Below are 22,031 nucleotides of genomic sequence, written 5' to 3'. Positions count from 1 at the left end.
TCACACGATCCTTCAGAAATCATTCTAATATGCTGATTTGCTGTTCAAGATTTTTTTATTATTATTATTATCAATATTTAAAATGGTTAGGTAAATTTGATGATTTAATGAATAGAAAGATCCACAGATCAGCATTATCTAAAATATGGGCCAGTATGGGAAAGAAATTATAGAAATTAATACTTTTTTATTTAGCAAGGATGGCTCAAATTGATCAAAAGTGATCAGACATATTACAAAAGATTTCTATTTCAGATAAATGCTGTTCTTCTGAACTTTGAATTCACAGGAATAAATTACATTTTAAAATATATTTAAATAGAAAACCATTTTAAATAGTAAAAATATTTCACATTTTTACTTTTTTTGCTGTACTTTTGAGTAAAAAAAAAAGAGGCTTGGTGAGAAGAGGCTTCATTAAAAAAAAAAATTAAATTACAGTTCAAAAACTTTTGACAGGTAGTGTATGTGACAAACTGTCAAAAATTCAAAGGTAGTAGTGCAGACAACAATAAACAATATATATATAAAAATGTAGTTGAAAATGTAGATTATATATTCAAAAACAATATATTTTATGTCAATGGCAAAATATGCATTCATATAAAAATGGGTGAGCACTAAAGTGTTATTCTGGTGTTATTCTTTGCAGAATTATGGGTCAATTGCACTGACCTGATTTAAAAAAAAAAGTTATAATCGAGCGGGTTCAACAAAGTATTCATTAACAATCTCTTTCCTCAGAGTAGGTATGAATTTAGCTGTTTATAAGTTATCATTACAATCAGTAACACTATGGAGAAAATGAATAGGATTTTTACTTCAGGAACCTGACTCCTGCACTCTATTGATACAAATTTGTCTTCATCTGGTCTTATCTAATCTGACTGGTAGACTATGCAGCTTCTACATAAAGAGCACATTGTTTGTAAACTACCAGCTGGGAAGTTCTTTTTCCAAGGCTGATACAGCACTGAAGAAAAGGTGACTGGATTTGCCCAAGTTTGCTAGGTTAGTAACATCAAAACTTTGAAAGATAAGTGTATTGACTTAATTACCTTCAGTATTTCTCGGGAAAAGAGTGCATTTGATTAAATTTCTGAATATTAAGATGTAAGAACTTATTAAGAGTTATATTTACCTCTCTGGGCAGGAGTGAGATGAAGTCTCTCTGAAACTGTGGTTCGATCACCTGCATCATGTGTTTCACCTGCGTTGGCTCACAGCTGTCAATCAACTCATCCAGCGCAAGCAGCTTCTCTGGGCCACTCCAGCTCTGTAACACACCAGGACGTGTTACCAAAAACATTTAAAAGCATATCCGCACCCATTTACATTTACAGCTTTAGATTTACATTTTAATTAGGATTGATTTTTCGCTGGCTACAGCAGCACACCATTCGCTCGAATGGTAACTTCTGGCTTGGAACTTAACCATGAAGGTTCTTGTAAGTCAAACAGAACAGACTTCATGTCTTGGGGCTGTTGGAAACTTCCCAGGGTTCGTTCTCCTCATATTAAGCCGCGGTCAACTTTATCCAGTTGAATAAAATGTTTCGCTGATCTCATGGTGCTCAGAACTTAATTCGCTCTCAGTGAGGACGTGCTGCACCGGAGAGATTGTGCCAAAGTCATTCCGCTCTGAAGCGCATCAAATGAGAGAGGAGGATTGCTCAGGGATGTTTATGATGGAAGAGGGATGTACAGAAGAGGACTATGGGGAGGCAAAGCACCCGTAATTTACTGCTGAAACGCTTCAGCTGGGGGAACTCGCCATTGTTGTCACAGGCTGGTTTATGTCTATATGTGTTTATGCAAGCATCACAGCTCTGAATAATGAGAAAACATTAAACAGTTGAGGGAAAACCAGATTCAATTGTGTATTTTTTTTTTTTTAAATTGAAGCCGACTAATTAAACTAAGCCCAAAATACATATCCCAAACACATCCCAAATTGTATTAATTAAACTGGCATTTGGGATTACTTGATAAGGATTTTTAAAAATAATTTTATAGATAATGCACTTACAAAGAGCAAGTTTAGATAATGTAAGCAAGTTTAATAATACTAATACTAATATATGAAAGCTTGTTTCAGTCACTGAATCAAAAATAAAAAAAGATTATTGTGACTTTCTCTCACAATTTGCAATTTAGACATTTTCCCCCTCGCAATTCTGACTTTTTTTTCTCTGAATTGTGAGATAAAAACTCTAAACTGCGAGTTACAAGGTCCAGTTTTGAGGGGAAAAAAGACTGATATGTTCTAAAAAACCGCAAGCTTAAATCTTACAATTCTCACTTAACTCACAATTGCATGTTATAAAGTCAAAAATGCAAGATATAAAGTCACAATTCTAATAAAAAGTGACAACTGTGAGAAACACCATTTTGAGAAAAAAGTAATAATTGCGAGATTTAAACTCGCAATTGCGAAAGTCATAATTGCGACTATTTCTCAGAATTGCAAGTTTATATCATGTGATTCTGAGAGAAGCCAGAATTGCGAGTTTACTTTTTACAATTCTAACTTAATTTCTTAGAATTGTGAGTTTATATCTCACAATTCTGACTTCATAACTTACAATTCAGAGAAAAAAAGTCAGAATTGCGAGATGTAAACTTAAAATTGCGACTATTGTCTAAAAAATGTGACTATTTCTTAGAATTGTGAGTTTATATCACGTAATTCTGAAAAAAAGTCAGAATTGCGAGTTTATATATATTTTATAAATTCGTAATAATTTCTATCAATCAAAATATCAATATAGATTACTTTTTCTTTCTCCAAGCAAAACTAGAGACAAAAACATTAATTGTAGTAATTTCACAGACGTTTAGGTTGTTTTATTTGTCCAAAATCACATATTTAACATTCACTGCCAGAACTCCATGCAAAAATGACAAGGTTGCAATTCCAGTGCCCGGCTTCAACCCTGAACACACAGAACTGCCACTAAGATATATCACCACAGGCTTCTACTGTAGAATGCAGAAATGAGAAATTTAATGTGAATCACGTAAGCAATACTGAAGCAGTAAAGCTGCTGACTCACAGGGATGCGGGGTGTCATTTGCACCTCCTGAAATAAGCTTTACAACAACTTGGGACAAAAACAAGCAACTCATCAAGCACTGACTGAGCAAATAAACAAGACCGTTTCCGAAACCCATTGCGTAATGGCGTAGACAGACCACAACCGAGAGGATGTTGTACCTGACTATTGATTCTGTCCAAGACATCATCTAACAACTCGCCTTTGACGCCAAAAAGGATTACATGCACATTTCCACTGCACTGTTATGAAAGGATTTTTTGAGTAAACTGAAATCTACCATGACTCTCAAAATTAATTCGGAAAAAGCAAGAACATATCTTGGGCGAAACTTTACTCATTAGATGAAAGCTCCTTTATCCTTTCAGTCAACACAGGTAACTGCGATTTCATGCCAGAGCAGCTTCGTTAAGCCCGAGGACTGATCAAGCCTGTAATTATCTGCAAGGCAGAGCAAACACCGACTGAGGTGGAGCCTCAGCTTTCTGTCGAGGCTTGAATTGTTGCTCTAGTAAGAGGGATGTGACATGATGATAAAGATCAAAATAGTTGCAAACTTGCGACATAATGGCCATATGTGCCTAAATATAAAGTTTAGATTCAGTCAAATCTCAGTAACATACACTCTTAAAAATAAAGGTGCTTTAAATGGTTCTTCAAGCGATGCCATAGAAGAACCATTTTTGGTTCCACAAAGAACCATTCAATCTCTTTCCCATCTTTTTAAAATCTGAAGAACCTTCTTTTACCACAAAGAACCTTTTTTAAAACAGAAAGGTTCTTTAGTTCTTATGGAAGCACCTTTATTTTTAAGAGTGTAGGTGCTTAATACATTAAAACAAAGACTACAAAAGTTATCTTTAGCAGAAGCTCTGAAAGAGGAAACGATAACTAATAGCAACAAATTGTCAATTTATGCCCACAATATCCACTGCAATATCCAATTTTTTTTCCACTGCATGTAACACATATAACTTATAGAAATTGTAGTAAAGGCTTATTATAAGCGCAAACAATCGGATTGCACATTTTGTTCCAACTGCAACATTTGAAGCGGCTGTAAAATAGCCAATATATGCACATCTGTGATATAAATTTATTAACGCTTGGTCATTTTATATTCACCTTTTTCCTCCTGTAAGAGTGAGTGCAGGCATTTGTAAATTCTATGGGTCTGGCTTCCGGTCACATCCATGGTCAAGCTATTTTTAGCTGTATAAACAGTTTGTTTTGCTGTTTGATATTGCAAATTGGTGTGTCTAACCATATTTTTTTAATGTACAGTATTATCTTAATTATGAGCACACTGGTTTACAGTTTACTAATAAAACAGAAGTTTCACCCATAGGCTTACTTTCGCATTGAAGAAAAAGGTGGATAATGTTCAATGATAACCACATCTGGCAAGTCTTGTAACAAACTCAAAAGTGTTTGGTTGAGCTCACCTGAAAGGTGCGGAGCCATTCCTGTAGGCCTGTGGGAGGCTGGATGGATGTGATACGTCGTCTCTGCTGACCCTGCCCATTGACCGCTCGAATGTCCCTAAACGTGGTGGGGGTGGCTGGGTACGGCAGTCCTGTGGGACTGTTTAGTGAGGAAAGAAGGATGAAAACAGGAAACTAATTAGATGTCAAGAGCAGGAAAGAGGCTAAATAACATTTAAAACAGATTAAATGAAAACATTTGCAGCAAGAAAACATTCTAAGGGCATTCTGGTGTATAACTTGTAAGTCACTCTGACAAGAGACATCTGTATTGTGGTAATTCAAGGATATGAAAAGGCCAGTGCAAGCCTGTAGTTTATGGAAGATTCCAAAACAAAATGGTTCTTGGATTGAGCTACTATGAAAATCTGAGGCTTTATTTCAGAACAATAGCTTGAGAATTACAGCCAAAACCAAAGTGGTGAGTTGGCCTGAATCGGTGCCAGATGAGCACTACAGTTCTCTTGAGCCGCTGTTGTGGTTCAACATTAGACAACATGACCATTTACCTCAGCCTCAGAACTCAATCAGGCTGCATGATTTTATTCAGCCACCTGCTCCAAATCAATTCATTCAGATGTTTATCTTCATCGGTTTCATTCATGGAAACCCTTTTCTGGTTTGACTATTTTAGAGTCCAATGCTCAAAAGCATTTAATGTATGCAAACTATTATGAACTGAAGCACATTCCTCTTTCCACTTGTGGTGAGAAAGGAACACAGAGCGTTGTCCCATGTCAGCAGTCCTTACAGCACTTGTGTCTCTGGGGCCCTACACTAACACCAAAAAGACGATTCAGCACTCCTTCCTTGCATTCTGCTTATCTACGGATACCTTGCAAGAAACGAACAGATGAGAAGGAGAGAGGGAAGAGTGCAGGCGAGCACGTAGTGAGGTCCGTTTCATAATGGATTCATATTTAATGGGATTTGAGACCAAGATGCCAAGATGCTTCAATTACCTAGCGCGCAACTGCCGCCTGGTTGGTCGTGTACTGTTCTAATATAAACCACGAGAACACCTGCGTCTTGACAATAATGCATGAATGCTCGTCAGAGCTGACTGCCGAGCTTGGGTTTGCCGACTAAGGAACCTCTCTGGTGGTGATTCCATGTTTAAGGGGTTTCAGAATAACAGTGTGTCATTTCTGTGTCGTTGCGGGACCAAAATAAGATAGATTTGCATTTCCTGATGTATATATGTGACCCTGGACCACAAAACCAGTTTTAAAGTAGCATGGGAATATTTATAGCAATAGGCAAAAATACACTGTATGGGTCAAAATGATCAATTTTGCTTTTATGACAAAAATCATTAGGATATTAAGTAAAGATAAAGTTCCATGAGGATATTTTGTAAATTTCCTACTGAAAATATATCAAAACGTAACATGCATGGCTAAGAACTTAATTTGGAAAACTTTAGAGGCAATTTTCTCAATATTTTTATTGTTTTGCACCCACAGATTCCAGATTTTTAAATAGTTGTATCTCGGCCAAATATTGTCCTATACATCAACGAATGGCATATTAATTCAGCTTTCAGAGGATGTATAAATATCAATTTCAAAAGGGTCACATATTACTTCTTGCAAGGCAGCAAAATATTTTTTTTTTTACATTTTAGCTGAGCTAGATTATTAGATGGATACAATCTAACAAGGCTTATCATAATTCTGTATGCAGAATTGTTAAAAAAAAAAGTGTTAAAAAATATTCCATCAAATTTGTTCATTTAATTTAGGTGAAGAAGAAAACCATTTATGAAAAAAGCTATACTTTTATCCCATGCATTCTAAAGAACATTATCATTTTCGTGAAGACTTATGCAAAACTGGGAAAGCAAGGCCAATTCCATATGTCTGGGAACATGGAGCTTATTGTGTAAATGTGTTTCTGACAGTTTGTGCATGTGTAAAAATTATTATCCTTTTCCTCGCCTCACTTTTTTTATTAGCATCTTAGTGTTTCCATCCAGAATTTGTGCTATAAAATATGCATAAAATTTGTGGACAAAAACCAGGCTTATAGAGGATTATCAAACATTAAAATAAATATACACTACTGTTCAAAAGTTTGGAATTGATAAGATTTTGTGAAAAAAAAATCTTATACTTAAGCCAGGCTGTATTTATTTATTTGAAAATACACTCTAAAGAGTAATACTGTGAAACATTATTATAATTTACCATAAGTATTTACTATTTTAATTAGGGATGTACTGATATTATCAATATTGTGATATCGTGATAGCAAAACTGTCTCGTTATTATCGTGGTCACATGACCATATGAAACAATATGTGACCCTGGACCACAAAACCAGTCTTAAGTCGCTGGGGTATATTTGTAGCAATAGCCAAAAATACATTGTATGGGTCAAAATTATTGATTTTTCTTTTATGCCAAAAATCATTAGGAAATTGAGTAAAGATCATGTTCCATGAAGATTTTTTGTAAAATTCCTAATATAAATATATCAAAATGTAATTTTTGATTAGTAGTATGCATTGTTAAGAATTTAATTTGGACAACTTTAAAGGTGATTTTCTCAGTATTTTCATTTTTTTGCACCCTCAGATTCCAGATTTTCAAATAGATGTATCTCGGCCAAATATTGTCCTATCCTAACAAACCATATATCAATAGAAAGCTTATTTATTGAGCTTTCATATGATGTACACATCTCAGTTTTGTAAAATTTAACCTTATGACTGGTTTTGTGGTCCAGGGTCACATATGTCTTCCAGGCAAAAAGTGTAGTTTATATAATAAAAGTTTATAAAATATATGTAGGTGTTTAAAATTGTGTTTTGGGCCATTATGCTTTGACACATTGTCTGTCAAACAAGCTAAAACTGAAAGTGCAATATGGTTTAATTCCTTCATTAAGTGTTTCGCTGCACTTTTCGAAGCAAAGCATGCACACGCTTTCTCTGAGGCTGAAGTTTTCCTTCAAAATAAGAGCTCTACTGCCATTTCCATTAAAATAAAAGTTCAGTATGAACTGCTGACAGCTAGCGGTTTAAAAGGTAACATCACTGCAGTTCAATTCAAATTCAAAACAACTCTTTCAAGTGTAGGAAATTAGGGAAAAAATATTGTAATTTCTCTACTGTAGTGCAAAGCAAAAAATAATATACCTATGAAATATTCATTTTCATTTATTTTGCAGTGCAATTGTTTTACAATATATGGCTATTACTCTCACTGTTGTTGTTGTTATTATTATATTCTAATTTGTTTGGCTTCCTAAAACACCAGTGTGAATGTAAATTAGACTTTGACAGTATATCACAACTAAAAATAGGGTTGAGTCCCCTTTAAAGTTCAGGTACAAGTCAATTCACTGACTTCTTTCTGACTTAAGTTCTTTCTTAGTTAAGAACATGGGTTGGAGCTCTTATTTTGAACTCACCAAACTTTAAAATGTACAAAATGTAACTTTTTTCCAATTCTTCATTTTTTTTTTAAATCTTTTTATTTAAAAAAAAAAAAAAAAAAAAAACTAAATAAAATACTGAATTAATAAAAATATAAAATTAGAGAAAAATCATAAAGAGGGACATCTCATACAACTATGCCTGTTACATCTGTTACTGTTCTACTAGGTAGACGTAACCAATACATTTTAAATGCAACACTTTTGCAAATTCCAGGTAAGGTGGAGCAAGATTTACCTTGGACAAGGCTTTTTTCCTGAAGGGAAAGGTCGAACCTCGGGGCCATGGTCCAACTTCCTCTTCATCTGCAACAGAGCAGGGAGAGTGCTTGTTAGTTTGGGTTCGTAGAGGACATGACAATAATGACAGCACAAACAACTGGAAAAGCAGCTTGACAGTAATGAGAGGGTGGACGTCCAAGTAACATTTCTAAAACATTCCTTAAACCACATGCTACTGATCCACCTGCGATCTGTCCTGTGTACTAGAGTGTGTGTTGGGTATTGTGCTAGTTCTCTCACCACCAAATGTAGGCCAAAGAAAGGAAGGTCATGTCCACTTTATAGTGACATGGCACAGAAAAGATAAAGTCTGACAGCTGATGCTAACGCTTGTCATGTGAGTCTTCAAAGAGGTGTATGGGATAAACGCACATGCCCCTCATAGGAGTTGGAAAGGGGGGCACATGCACACAAACACACATCTGTGTGGGCGTGACAGGCAGTGTGCTTTCACAACAGTCTAAATTTATATGGGCATAAAGGGAAGAAAAAAGAGCCACCCTATGCTTCACTGTCTCTTTCTATGTCACCCACCCCCCGTACAGGCTGAAATGGGCCTGGTTTTGCTGCATAGTTGGTGCCTGGCTACGGAGCATCTACTCTGGAAAAACAAGGGTTCAGTGTCCTCAACACAATGAGGTCCTAAAGCACATTTGAATAAAACTATTTTAGGAGGGTTCAGGGCTGCCAGTGAATCTGTGTAGTTCACTTTCAGGAGGAGCTCAGTGATAGACTCCAAGTTATGAATCACTGTGCCGTGCCAAGGGTTTGTGAGTCATTAAGGATGTACGCGCAAATTAAGACTGATGAGTAAAGATTTTCACTACTGAAAAAGGCACACGTCGTTTACAGTTTACAGTTCTGTACCACGCCACTGGTGCATAGCAGGTCTGAAATTATACTCAAATCACAATGACAGCGCTTGTAAGGAACATGCTGTACTTAGTTATTAGCATATACTAATGACGATTTTAAAAGACCCATCAAAAAGTCTCAAAAATATATTAAAAACTTCTTTTAAAAGGTGTACACTGAATAAACCGCTAGAATACTGGTTAAAGTGTTTAAAGACTACACTACTAGTTAAAAGTTTTTGAACAGTAAGATTTTTAAGTCACCAAGCCTGCATTTATTTGATCCAAAGTACAGCAAAAAGTCCATTTTTAAAATAACTGTTTTATATTTGAATATATTTAAAAATGTAATTTATTCCTGCGATTTCAAAGCTGAATTTTTAGCATCATAAGTCCAGTCACATGATCCTTCAGAAATCATTTGAATATTCTGATTTGCGGCTCAAAAAACATTTTTTTTTTTTGAAAACAGCTGAGTGGATTTTTTTCAGGTTTCTTTGAGTAGAAAGTTCAGAAGAACAGCAGAAATAGAAATCTTTTGTAATGTCATAAATGTCTATCACTAAATCTTTTGTAACATTATTAATGTTTTTATTAATGTTGTATTTAAATCAGCATATTAGAATGATTTCTGAATGAGCATGTAACACTGAAGACTGAAGTAATAATGCTGAAAATGCAGCTTTGATCACAGGAATAAATTACATTTTTAAATATATTCAAATAGACAATTACAGTTATTTTAAATAGTAAAAAAATATTTTACCGTTTTGTACTTTGGATCAAATAAATGCAGACGTGGTGATCAGAAGACACTTCTTTAAGAAAAAAAAAAACATTTTAAACGTTTGACTATTAGTGTACATCCGAAGAAAAAAATTTGCATTATTATGCTACAAACAGTAATTTGTAGCACTTACATGTTTACACATACAAATATTGATATACATATCTATATTTAATACATATGCTCAGCAATAATGCATCACATTGATCAAAAGTGTTAATAAAGACTTTTACATTGTTACAAAAAATTAAATAAATGCTTTTCTGTTAAAATAATTTGGAGAAAACAAAAACAGACACTGTAGACTGAAGTAATGGCTGCTGAAAATTCAGCTTTGCCATTACAATAATAAATCACATCTTAAAAAAAAGTGAAAAGACTAATTATATTTCACAATATTACACATTTTCTGTATTTTGATCAAATAAAATGCAGACTTAGAGTATTAGAGATGGATTACTACTAAATACTGTTTTAAACAAATACAAATGTTAAAACTAACATAGAGGTTGTAGCATTCTGAAAAACTGATTCTACAGTATTTTATTTAAACAAAATAGTCAAGACTTTTCATTTCTGCAATTTATCAGTCATTGACCATAACATGAAAATAATCACTGATTTATCACTATCAGTGACAATTCTAATATTAATGCATTCCTATTTTTCCTTACACAGTGACATTTCATGGAGTTACAGGTTTAGATTATGCATGTAAATGTGTTCACGGTTTACATTTTTGTGGCTAATTTAGAGTTTTGGCCTAGAATAAAGACTACATTTTTTGGTCTTGATATTCAAATGAAACCAATAAAACACTCGCATGATCACATTTACCACAATTGATTTAATGTCAGACGATCCAGGTGTTTGATAGACTTGGGTGAGAGCGAGCTGAAAGGCATGTCTGATAATGAAGCTCTGTATGGATTTCTGAAGAAACCACATGCTGTGAGATTCACAATAAATGAGGGCCAGAGAAGAAAAAAATAAATAAACAACACAGATGTAGTACAGCAGAAACGCCCATAATAAGTGAAGACCATATCTAATATTTTAAAATCACAAAAGAATCTGAAAATTAATTCAATATATACTGGCTAGAACATTATCCCATTTATTTATTTCCCCTTCTAAATCAAGTTTGTTGTACAGGACAGCTTGGCAAGGATCGGTTCAGACCAACCCGCCGCAGATTCCTCAGCCAGTGATCTCACTGCAAAGGTAGTCCAACAGATAGGACAGGCAGGGTGTGTGTGAATATGTATGAATGAAGATAAGATAGTAAAAAGATGGCACGACACTGAAGACGTATGAAACTGTAGTTGCTCAAGAGCCTGTGGGTTCGAGAGTGTTAAAACTCTCAGTTTACTCCATGAAAATGTTTAACACAAAACACAAGGAATGCCACACTTGCTAATCACCGCTAATAGCTAAACCTGTCTAGCCTACTTGGTAGAAAGCACTTAATGCACAATATCATGAATGAAGTAAAAGCATTCATTTGCTTAGTTATACATTCATTTGACTGAGTGGATTAGACTGTCGCTTCTCTCTTGGGTTCACAGCGAGAGCCATCTGATTTTAGATGAGTCACTGTGTAATCATTCTCTATGTCTGACACCACAGAGCAAAAATGGCTTGGTCTGTGGTTAACAGGAATGCTCGTGTTCATGGAAACCGGTGCAGTCTTGGCATATAAACTGTTTTACTGAATAAATCCTGTGATTTATGAATGAATAACCTTGCTATTTCTTTCAGAAGCTACTTAGAATAGTCAAGACTATGGTTATGAATTATGAGAAGTCAAAAACTGAGTATTGTGAAGGTTAAGGATAAAATGACATTATCTATTTTCACACTTTGTCCATCTAAGAACATCAAACATCCCTAATGAGCTTCGTTTTTATAAGCAAACAATTAACGAGATTGCCTGGAGCATCCGTCAACGTCACTGTACTTCACTCGATGTTGTTCTGATCAGAGGACACCCTGAAAACTGCAGTGACTGCAAGCTTCTGATAAGCTCTTTCCCCTAAACGCTCATTTCACTCAAATTTACAATCATAAAGTGAGAATTTTGGGACAGATGTGGCTCCGTTTCCCCGTCAAAAGCAATGACACAGTGACCCAATCACTGTCGGGTGGTCTGATGCCGCCAGGCAGTGAGGATATACACACCCTTCAACAGGCAGCACAGAAACTGATGCTTTAGTGCACTGACACGACTCAAAATCGCTACAAAATCATTCATGTATCACAACACTAAAGCTATAGGATATTCGTGACTGTACGTTTCACGTTAACATAACCACAATAACAGTGAGCGTCCAGATACTGTTTCAGCCTACATGACTGCAAAGCACAAATTAATATTACCAACAGGTTTACTCTGAATGGTGCAGGAAGACGAGTACCACATAAGATAGCATCCTACTCATTTGAACTATCAAGTAAGAGTCGGTTATACATCAACAAGCAGTTAACTCTTATATAAGATCAAATAAATCATCTGGATGCGGTGTTGGTGAGATATATAGGATGGATAGATATGTATGATGTAGGGAGCGCAGGTGCAGTGTGTGTGTTAGGATGGGCAGATGGTGGAGAAATAGTGATGGAGCCTCTGTTCTCCAAACCCACCCCATATTTAAGCGCATCACATCCTTTTCTACATAATGAGGTTCTCCTCAAGGAGACTCAAAACAGGTTTACGTGAATGAACATCGCGGAAGGTGATTCTCTATGTCAGCTGGAGATTTTTCCGCAGTGGCCGTAAGAACAGTCGCATATTTCACCGACGCACCCTTAAAGACGAGCACTGATCTACCCGCGTACGCGGTCAGAACGCGACGCGACAAACCCGAACGCAGGTATTATAATCAACGAAGATGTGTACATTACGCTGGCGCGCATCGTGTTTGAATATTACACATCCGACATAGCGTGCTTGCAGTGTACACCGCTTCTTTGATTTATAATGGGAGCGTTCCTGTCGCGTCGCTTCAGCGTTGATGGGGTATTAAAGCGAGCCCCCCGAGAGAAGGCGATATAAAAGCCGCAGTGCATCCAACACGAATAACGGCGTTTACTCACTTTATAGAAGATCATCTTTAAAGTGCCGTAGAAACCCATGGTGATGGCGGTGACGATAATCCGGCTGTGATTCACTGAGAGTCGATGAAGAAGTTATGGAAATATATCTGCGTGATAAGGGCTCTGCTAATCCCGGATAGATCCGACAGGGACATATTCATCCACGGACGGATGCATATGAAGCCGAACGGAAGAAACCAGCGACTCGCCCGTCTGTCTCATTGACCGTCCTCTGAGCGGACTGACTGAGCGAACAGAAGGAGAGAGACGGGAGGGGAGGAGAGATGAAGACAGAAAGAGAGAGAAAGACCCTGCCCTCTTCAGAGCCTCCCCTCTTTCAGACACCCAGCACAAAAACCTAAACATTCTATAACTTTATTAATTACGTGTTTTTAAGGTTTGGTTTGAGATTTTTTTGAGGGATGTAGGGACGGAAGTATATTACTTTAAATTGTTACTACATAGAAAACACTCAAGATTTTGTGAAATATATATAGAAATCTTGAGAAATTTAGTTATATAACACACAGATTAATTCACTTTGAAAGGAGTTAACGCTGGGCAGCGATTAATCGCATCCAAAATAAAACGTATATAAATGTGCATGTACTGTGTATATTTAATATTATTGTATGTACTGTATGGACCACAAATCAGTCATAAGGGTCAATTTTTTGAACTATTTGAACATCTGCAATCCAAGGGTGCAAAAAAATCTAAATATTGAGAAATTCGCTTTTAAAGATGTCCAAATGAAGTTCTTAGCAATGCATATTACTAATAAAAAATTAAGTTTTGATACATTTATGGGAGAAAATTTACAAAATATATTAATGGAACATGATTTTTACTTAATATCTTAATGATTTTTGGCATAAAAGAAGAATCTATCATTTTGACCCATACAATGTATTTTTATCGATTGCAACAAATATACCAGTGCTACCTTAAGCCTGGTTTGTGGTCCAGGGTCACATATTTATAATTGAATATAATTTAGATTAATATATACATTTAAATATTTTATGTATAAATCCAACTTTTTCCTTAATATATGTATGTGTGTGTATTTATATATACATAAATATACACAGTACACACACATAGTATGTAAAAAAAAAAAACGTATTTTGCATGCGATTAATCACGATTAATCATTTGGCAGCCCTAAAAACATATTTTTCTTAAATATATACATGCATGTGTGTGTGTGCAATTAATCGATGCCCAGCAGTATTGAAAACTGTGTATTATTCCATATTACAGTGCTGCTTCACTGACATGAAATATTGAAATTATTTTTTGTCCTAATGAACTTGGTGTTTATTTTGTGATAATGACTGGCTGATGGTACACTATCCTGCTTATTACACGGCCGCTTAAATAGATGGACATAAAATATTGATTTGAGCTAAAATTAATTTATTAGCTTACTTGCAGAGACAGCGGTGAGACAGAACACAAGCACTGCTATGTAGGAAACAGATTTCCCAATTGAGCGGATCAGTTACACAGCGCTGTCCTAGACAACTATCATTACTCAGAATATTTGACCTCTGAATTCTGCGATTGACAAATCAGAATCAAGTATTCCAGGGAGCCCTGCTATAATTGTGTTACATTATCAAAACAAAAATGGACAGAAATGAATTGCTGGCTCTCAGGAGGAAACACTGGGATCACAAAAAGGGATCAGATGACAGGTTTTCTACAGATGAGAAAGTAAAAGCTGCAGGTCAGTAAACAGGGCTGTGCATGCAGCTAGAGGACGAAAGTAGAAGAGCCTGAGATTATATTCAACCGAAACCGGGTGGTGCACGCCTTCTACTTGTTGCGGTTCCTGAGCCCGCCCCATAGCCGCTGAAGACGATTGCCGGCCCCTCCTCTTGTTTTTTCCATCAGACTGAGCAGGTGGTATTTGGCACATGGGGTGGTTTTGTGTGTGGACTGAATGATTAAAGATCGCCGAAGCATAGACAGACATAAGGGTTGTCTAAGAAAACAAACAAATTCTAACTAAAATATATTTATATACACTGAAGTACACAGAGGTGTGCCATTTAGTGAGCAGTGGAGTAACCAAACCAAAAGCAGTAAACTAACATGAACTAACAATGAAAAATGCTTCTATAGCATTTATTATTCTTAGTTAATGTCAGTTTGGACATTTACTGATACATTATTAAAATCAAAAAGTGGTATCTTAATATTTAATGGACCTGAGGCAACATGAACTAACAAGGAACAGCAGTATTTTAATTAACTAAAACTAACAAAGATTAATACAATGTACTGTATGGACCAATGTGTTGCTCATTAACTATAAGCAACATTAACTAATGAGAACCTGCTGTAGTGTTACAAACAATTCTGTTTGCCTAAGAAGTGACAAAAAAGGTTTCCTACAAATCAAATACCAGACTGCCTCGCTCTCGTTTACTCGATTTCTTGATCGACTGGAAAATTTCATACTAAAGATAAAAAAGGTCACATAAGGAGGTGACTTCATGTCATCTATTTTGTTCTTGTGACTCACTGAACAAGTCGAGACATGTCCTGTAGACACCTCACTGATTTGTACTGAACCACCCTGACCAGCTCATAAGAACAGAGGATCATGCTAAATGTTAAATTCATTTTTTAGCTATCATAATTATACTTTAATGACTCAAATTCAGATTTCACTTTGTTTAACCTGTTTGCATATGACCCATTCCAAATATAAGTTATTTCCCTGATTTACTATAATTATGTCCAATGTAAATATTTCTTGCAGACTAATTAATCACTAATACTCAAGTTTAATTACTAATCTTTCTATTTAATGCAGTTTCAGTAAAAGTCAACCAATCTAAAACTCATTAGACGACAGATCCGTTGCGTCAGACAACCCGAGAGAACACAGTCACTGAAGCTTAACAGCACACAAACACCAAGTTTCTGTTTTGCGGCTTTTGTTCACAGGTAACAAGCCATGTCATCCATTTACTAGAGCACAGAACAGTCACGAGCAACCAGACAGGAGTTGCCATGCTTCATACCCAACCGTTTCATTACACTTTACCAAAATGGGTTTAGATCAAACAAACCGGCAAGTGTGATGCAGCCCAGACTAAACAAACCTCGAGGGACTGTGGTCGGTGTTGCAATGCTCATTAAAGCCTAATCAAGGCAAATGAAAAGTGGAAATGTATCAAGGAAGTGTTAGCAAATGTGATCTTTGCCATTTGCCTGACATTCATTAGAAAGAGAACAGAAGAGGATTAATAGGGCATCTACTTGCGAAACAATCAGCATGGCATCAAACACCTTCTATTGACCACCAGAGGCTAGGTGCTCCAAATAACACCTAACTAAGTCAAGACCGCAAGCAACCAAGTTCTTAGTCGAGTTAGGAGTTTTAACAACCACTTTTGAATCAACATCCTCAGTCTCCTCCTCAGAGTAAGACTGATTTTCAGAGACATCCATTTAGGGTTTAACATCGTTGTCTCATTCTGATAATAAAAGTGCAGGCGTACAAATTTGCATTAATGAATTTTCTTTACAAAGTGTGTGGTTGCTTAACATTGCGAGTAGTCAAAGGTGGTACACACTGGAAAATAAAACTTGTGGGGTTAGGCTTGCTGGCACAGGTTCCTTAAGGCTTAAATTGTTCCCTTTGCACTTAAAAAATATAAAAATAATCTTTTCAGCCACAGCGATACTGTATTCTGCAGGGAGAAGACCACATTGAGTTACTGCGACGAAGCGTTAGGGACAAAATTGAACCTGTCAAAAGTTTCCAAGCAATTTGTTGATGAATTGCTAGGGAAAAACTCTTCATCTTACACAGGTTCCAATGAATCTATGTCCTGAAGCCAATGAAACCGGAGAGCCAGTGAGCAGTTATAAGGAGCCGTTACGCCAATAACCTTAGCAACAAGGTCTGTATGAAATGCCGAGGAATAGTATTAAGACAAACTCTGGATATTTCTTTGCGAATCCTTGTAAGTTGCAACTTGTCTTTGTGCTTTACCAATTAAATAAAAACACAGGTGTGATGATCAGCCATCTCTCAACTGTTAGAACATTACCAAGGCAACCCCTAAACAAACTGCAGCGTCTATGTATGTTGGGGGGGTCATTGGGAGTTTGTGTGTATAAAGCTCACTCTCTCTCCACAGACAAAAACCCTCCTAAACTTTACACAGCGGATAGGAATGTGTGGCATGTGAGAAGGTCCTGCCCGTGTCTTTTGAAGAGACTCTGACCCCCCCGCGTTCACAGTGGAGAATTAACCGACTCCATGGCAGGAGACTTTCCCCTGACATGCAACTGCAAAAAACAGGTGCTTTCCTGGGAACGCTTGGGTTGTAAAGTCCATTTTGTTATCTGCCCATTTCATGGATTTCAGAATGATGTAGATATGCTTAAAGCAACAAGAGCTGACAGATTCATGATAGATGGCCCACAACAATGTTATATTGTTTTAGAGAAGGCAGCAATGAAAGTTCCAAGAAAATGTTAATTCCTTAAGACACTATCACAAATCAAGCAGGCAAAACACCAAGAACATGTTGCAAACACGAGGACAGCTTGTGAAAATTTGTGGATGCTGCAACAGCAAGTGGATGGAGAGTCCAATGCCATAATGGCAATTTGTTTCCTGGATCTATTAAATTGAGTTCATTTTGGGAGTATAAAGTCAATCTTAACATCATAAGGAAAAAAAGAATGAAGCACAATGAAATTCTTGGAAAGAAAGCCCATTGGATAGTCTGGCATACACTACTTTATCTTTATTTTTTATTAAACAAATAATATCAGAAAAAAGGGATTGCCATGATCAAGTGGTTTGAACATAGTGCAAAAATATGTGAACCTGTATCACAAAACTAGTCATAAAGGTTAATTTTGACCTTTGCAAATAAGCATTCCATTGTTAGGATAAGACAATATTTGGCTGAGATACAACTATTTGAAAATCTGGAATCTGAGGGCTCAAGGAATCTAAATAATGAGAAAATCGCTTTTAAAATTGTCCAAATGACATTCTTAGCAATGCATATTACTAATCACGAATTAGGTTGACATTCACGATATACAAAATATCTTCACAGAACAGGATCTTTACTTAATATCCTAATGATTTTTGGCATAAAATTTAATAATTTTGACCTACACAATGTATTTTTGGCTACTGCTACAAATATACCCGTGCTACTTAAGACTGGTTTTGTGGTTCAGGGTCACATATGTATGAAAAATAACTAATGACAGAAAGGTCCTTTGAAGACCCTCGTGACTCTGTATCAAGGTCAATACATTTCTTAAAATATCAGATACCTTATGACATTGAAGATACACAGAAATGGTAAAATGTCAGCTTAACATGAACACAAAGTGCTCAAGTCCTTTTTAAAAGACTTTGCACATGCATTTTAACTAGGTTTTTTAAAAGATATTTTCCTTTTCAATTTCCACCTTGGATTTTTTGTCATTGACCCTGAATCTATCAGAATTCAAAATTAACATTAAAGGATTAGTTCACTTCCAGAATAAAAATGTAACATTTATTCACACCAGTGTCATCCAAGACGATCATGTCTGTCTTTCTTCAGTTGAAAACAAACTAAGAACGTCATAAGTTCTTTATGTGTGTACTTTAGTTCCAAAATGTAGGCTGGGGGGCGAAAACTTCAAACTTTGTCCTCCAACTTCAAAATCCGATATTTTTTATTACTTTTTTTTTGTAAAGGGCATTTGACTTTCTTTGCATGTTCCCTTTGTTAACAGTGGGTCGGTACTTCTGCCTACATTATATGTGACCTTTCCAACATGACTAAATTAGTGAACTCAAGCTAGCGCAAGACAAAAAAAAAAAAAAAAAAAAAAAAAAGGTAAAAAGCATATAAATTTTTTTTTTTTTTTTTTTTTAAGAAAATGATTTCTCTAGATGAGACCCTTATTCCTCGTGTAGGATAATGTTGAAGCTGGACTGAAACTGCAATTTGGGCCTTCAACTCGCTGATCCTCATTGAAACCCACTATATATCCTGGAATGTTTTTCTTAAAAACCTTAATTTCTTTTCAACTGAAGAATGAATGAAAAGAAGTGCTACATCATTCCCAAACATCATTTAGACATTGCATATTTGACCTTTTTGAAAACAAAATGGAGGACAGGCAGCATCCTCCCTATGAATGGGCAACCGGTGCGAAGCGAGAAAGCGCACATTCCAATCGGGCAGATGACATCGAGGTTAATGAATTCGCCTGCGGTCTGCAATGTCCTATGAAGCACAATGATACCATCTGCTCCTGACCTGAACATTTAGCCTCCAACTTGACAATAAGCCCCTGATCCATCACGTTTGATTGGGTCATGACGAATGATGTTCAGGCAGCATCGCACATTGTTGGGTGAATGAGGAGATGAAATGATACACAGAGACATGGTGGGGTCATTGTCCAATTTAAGAATTGGATAAACAACAATGGCGGGTAAATTAAACCAGATGTGTGCAAAGCATAGAAGAGCAGAGGGAAATTACTTTTTTTGATTTCAGGAAAAATCAATTAACCTGAGATAGGGAAGCAAACGCAAATGCAATGCAACAAATATCATTACAAAATATCATCTAAACAGGATCTAGAAACAATAATTTCTTACAATTTTACAATTACTACAATCAGAATGAACACAAACAGGCTTTTGTCTCTTAACTCTTCATATCATCATGGTCTGACGTATAGGGTTTTTTCAATTAGCCACAGTGCCATTTGGTATGACATGTGCACCCAGCATAGGCAACTCAATTAAATTTCTGGGTCATACATGCATATTTATTCTTCATTTGCTCTATTAGTTCCAAGAACTAAATATTCAAGCATACACGCTCACTGACCGACCCTTGAACACTGATCTAATCTTGCAATATGACTGTCATAAATTCTTTGCAAACATACTGACTCATATGTTGACTATCATGCAGTAAAATCTAAATAGAGATTTTTGTTGGTAGCAACAGACAAGGGAAGGAGAAAGAGTCGTCCCACTTCTAGTATCAACAGCAGAATCGTAAAGTCTTAAAGCAAAAGAAACATCCATTAGTTTGTGAAGGGAGGTTGTGGGCAAACGTTTTAAAACAGCAGGGAAGAGGGCTACAAAAATCTCCAGGTGTTGTTTTCCTATCTGAGAACTGTAATTTTACCCGGCCTGTAGTGGTAATGTTGGGTAATTAGTGGGGACAGTGGCTACTGCTTTATTTTTCCAGCTGTTTGTGAAGTTCAGAAGCTCTCCATGTTTTTAGTTATAGCAACTGTTACTCACTGCTCACAGACTGGTCCCTCAGCATTCTTTAGAACAGAGAAGAGAGCCCAAGGCAACACCTTACACTGCAAAAGATTTAAATTTTTAAAGCAGGAGTGTCCCATCCTCTTCCTGGAAGGCCACTATCCTGCAGAGCCCTAATTATCTTAATCCTAATTAAACATATCCGAAAAAACTAATCAATGGATCATCAGAAACTTTGAGCCAAGTGTGCTGAGGCAGGTTTGAGCCTCTATTGAACACCTGGCTTCCGGTGTTCTCCTTCTAGAACCTCAATGTGACAAAACTGAGGTGCTGACCTTATAGTAATTCAGTGAGCAGATATGATGAGTTAACCCTTCCCTTGATAGCTTCAAGTGAACCATACCAGGAGGGCAGCAGTCAGTCCTGCACAACATGAAAGAACAAACTGTTAAAAGCTCCACTTTTGACCCTCCATGTTGCAGTGAAAGACAGGATTCTTCAAAGGTGCGGTGACCTTTAGCATAGCAAATTCCCACAGAAAGTCTTTGGCCTGATCTGGTTTCACATGATGATTTTCAGGCCACTCCAAGAGCGTTAAACGTAGGTACCGGTGAGAAAAAAGACGTGAAGAGCTTGTGTCAACTGGAAACACGATGAAAGTAACTTAGTAAAAGCCAAACTGTATTACTTACCCTACTCTGAAACTTTGCCAAGGATGTGAAACTTTTACATCTAAGTCAGTCTCCAAAATCAGAAAGGCAAGTATCTAAACACAATTAGTGAATGTCAATGCATGACAGCAAAATTCCACATAATGGGTGAAACTTGTATGATGTTTTATCTTAAGACAGTTGCCTAGGGTCTGCTCGGAGCATGTGCATATAGATTTGTAAACCGATGCAATCTAGTGCCACTGCAGTTATTGATATTCTAGCCGAAGATGTTCTTTCATCTCCCACTTTGATGAGTCACAAGGTGCAGATACTGCAGACAAGTACAGATATAACATCTCTGACCATCTTCCTTATTAAAAGAAAGTCTCATTAAAAGCTGACCTTTCATGGGCTGTTTGTTTTTGTGGCGACACGCTTGAGATTTTTTTAAAAATACACTGCAAAAAGTGCTACACCCAGAAAGTAGGTTTTATATACTTTAAATAGTTGTAATCTAGTTTATTTTATTTGTTTTATACTAAAAAGTATCAATATGCTTCCTCTTTACTTAAAATATATTGTTATATAAAAACTGATCTATTTTAAGTAAAACTATTGCCATTTATTTGGGTAGTTAATTGTATGTGATTGTTGTGTACAAGAAATGCTATAAAAGTGAGTTGACACACTCAATTCATTAGAGCAGCTGTCGATGTGGCAGGTGTGTTCACAAAACTTAAATGTTTAAAAAAAAAAAAAAAAAAAAAAAAAAAGTAAAAAAGGCATTAACCCTTTTTCACTGGCGGGGACTTTCCCAGGCAGATGCAGCATCGTCCTCGGGCACTTCAACTGCTTGTTCGCTGCAGCAGATCTGAATTTCAGGCACCGATTAACAAGGTAAGTTGAGCAAATTTAGCCAAATGATTGGTGATGTAAAGTCACGCAAAATCTCTCACTCCAGGGAGCTAAAGTTAGGTTGGCAAATTGTACTGGTTAGCTTGCTATCCTGCACACATGGCGAGCTAAATTGGCTGTACAGTGCAAAGTAGTGTGGTTTTGTATAGGCAACCTTCGGCAGTTGAGACCGTGTTGTTAATAT

The 22,031-nt window shown here is 36.4% G+C and overlaps 1 protein-coding gene across 2 annotated transcripts in view; it reads right to left on the bottom strand.

Annotated features, from left to right (window-relative positions):
• fbxw7 (F-box and WD repeat domain containing 7) overlaps nucleotides 1-22,031 on the bottom strand; it is a 218,485-nt gene that overhangs the window by 23,936 nt on the left and 172,518 nt on the right. The window contains exons 1-4 of one of the 2 annotated variants that reach the window (XM_073842447.1): nucleotides 13,001-13,228; nucleotides 8,220-8,287; nucleotides 4,502-4,640; nucleotides 1,142-1,276 (exon numbers count right to left, since the gene is read on the bottom strand). In XM_073842447.1, coding sequence (XP_073698548.1) covers nucleotides 1,142-1,276; nucleotides 4,502-4,640; nucleotides 8,220-8,287; nucleotides 13,001-13,039 — 381 coding nt within the window. In that variant the 5' untranslated portion in view covers nucleotides 13,040-13,228. Of the gene's footprint in view, nucleotides 1-1,141; nucleotides 1,277-4,501; nucleotides 4,641-8,219; nucleotides 8,288-13,000; nucleotides 13,229-22,031 lie in introns of those variants that run through there. The other variant, XM_073842445.1, reaches the window with a different exon arrangement.

The sequence above is a fragment of the Garra rufa genome, chromosome 6 (genome assembly GCF_049309525.1).
Source record: "Garra rufa chromosome 6, GarRuf1.0, whole genome shotgun sequence".
NCBI lineage: Eukaryota > Metazoa > Chordata > Actinopteri > Cypriniformes > Cyprinidae > Garra > Garra rufa.
Note: the sequence above shows the minus strand (reverse complement) of the source record. Positions and strands in the feature narration are given on the sequence as shown.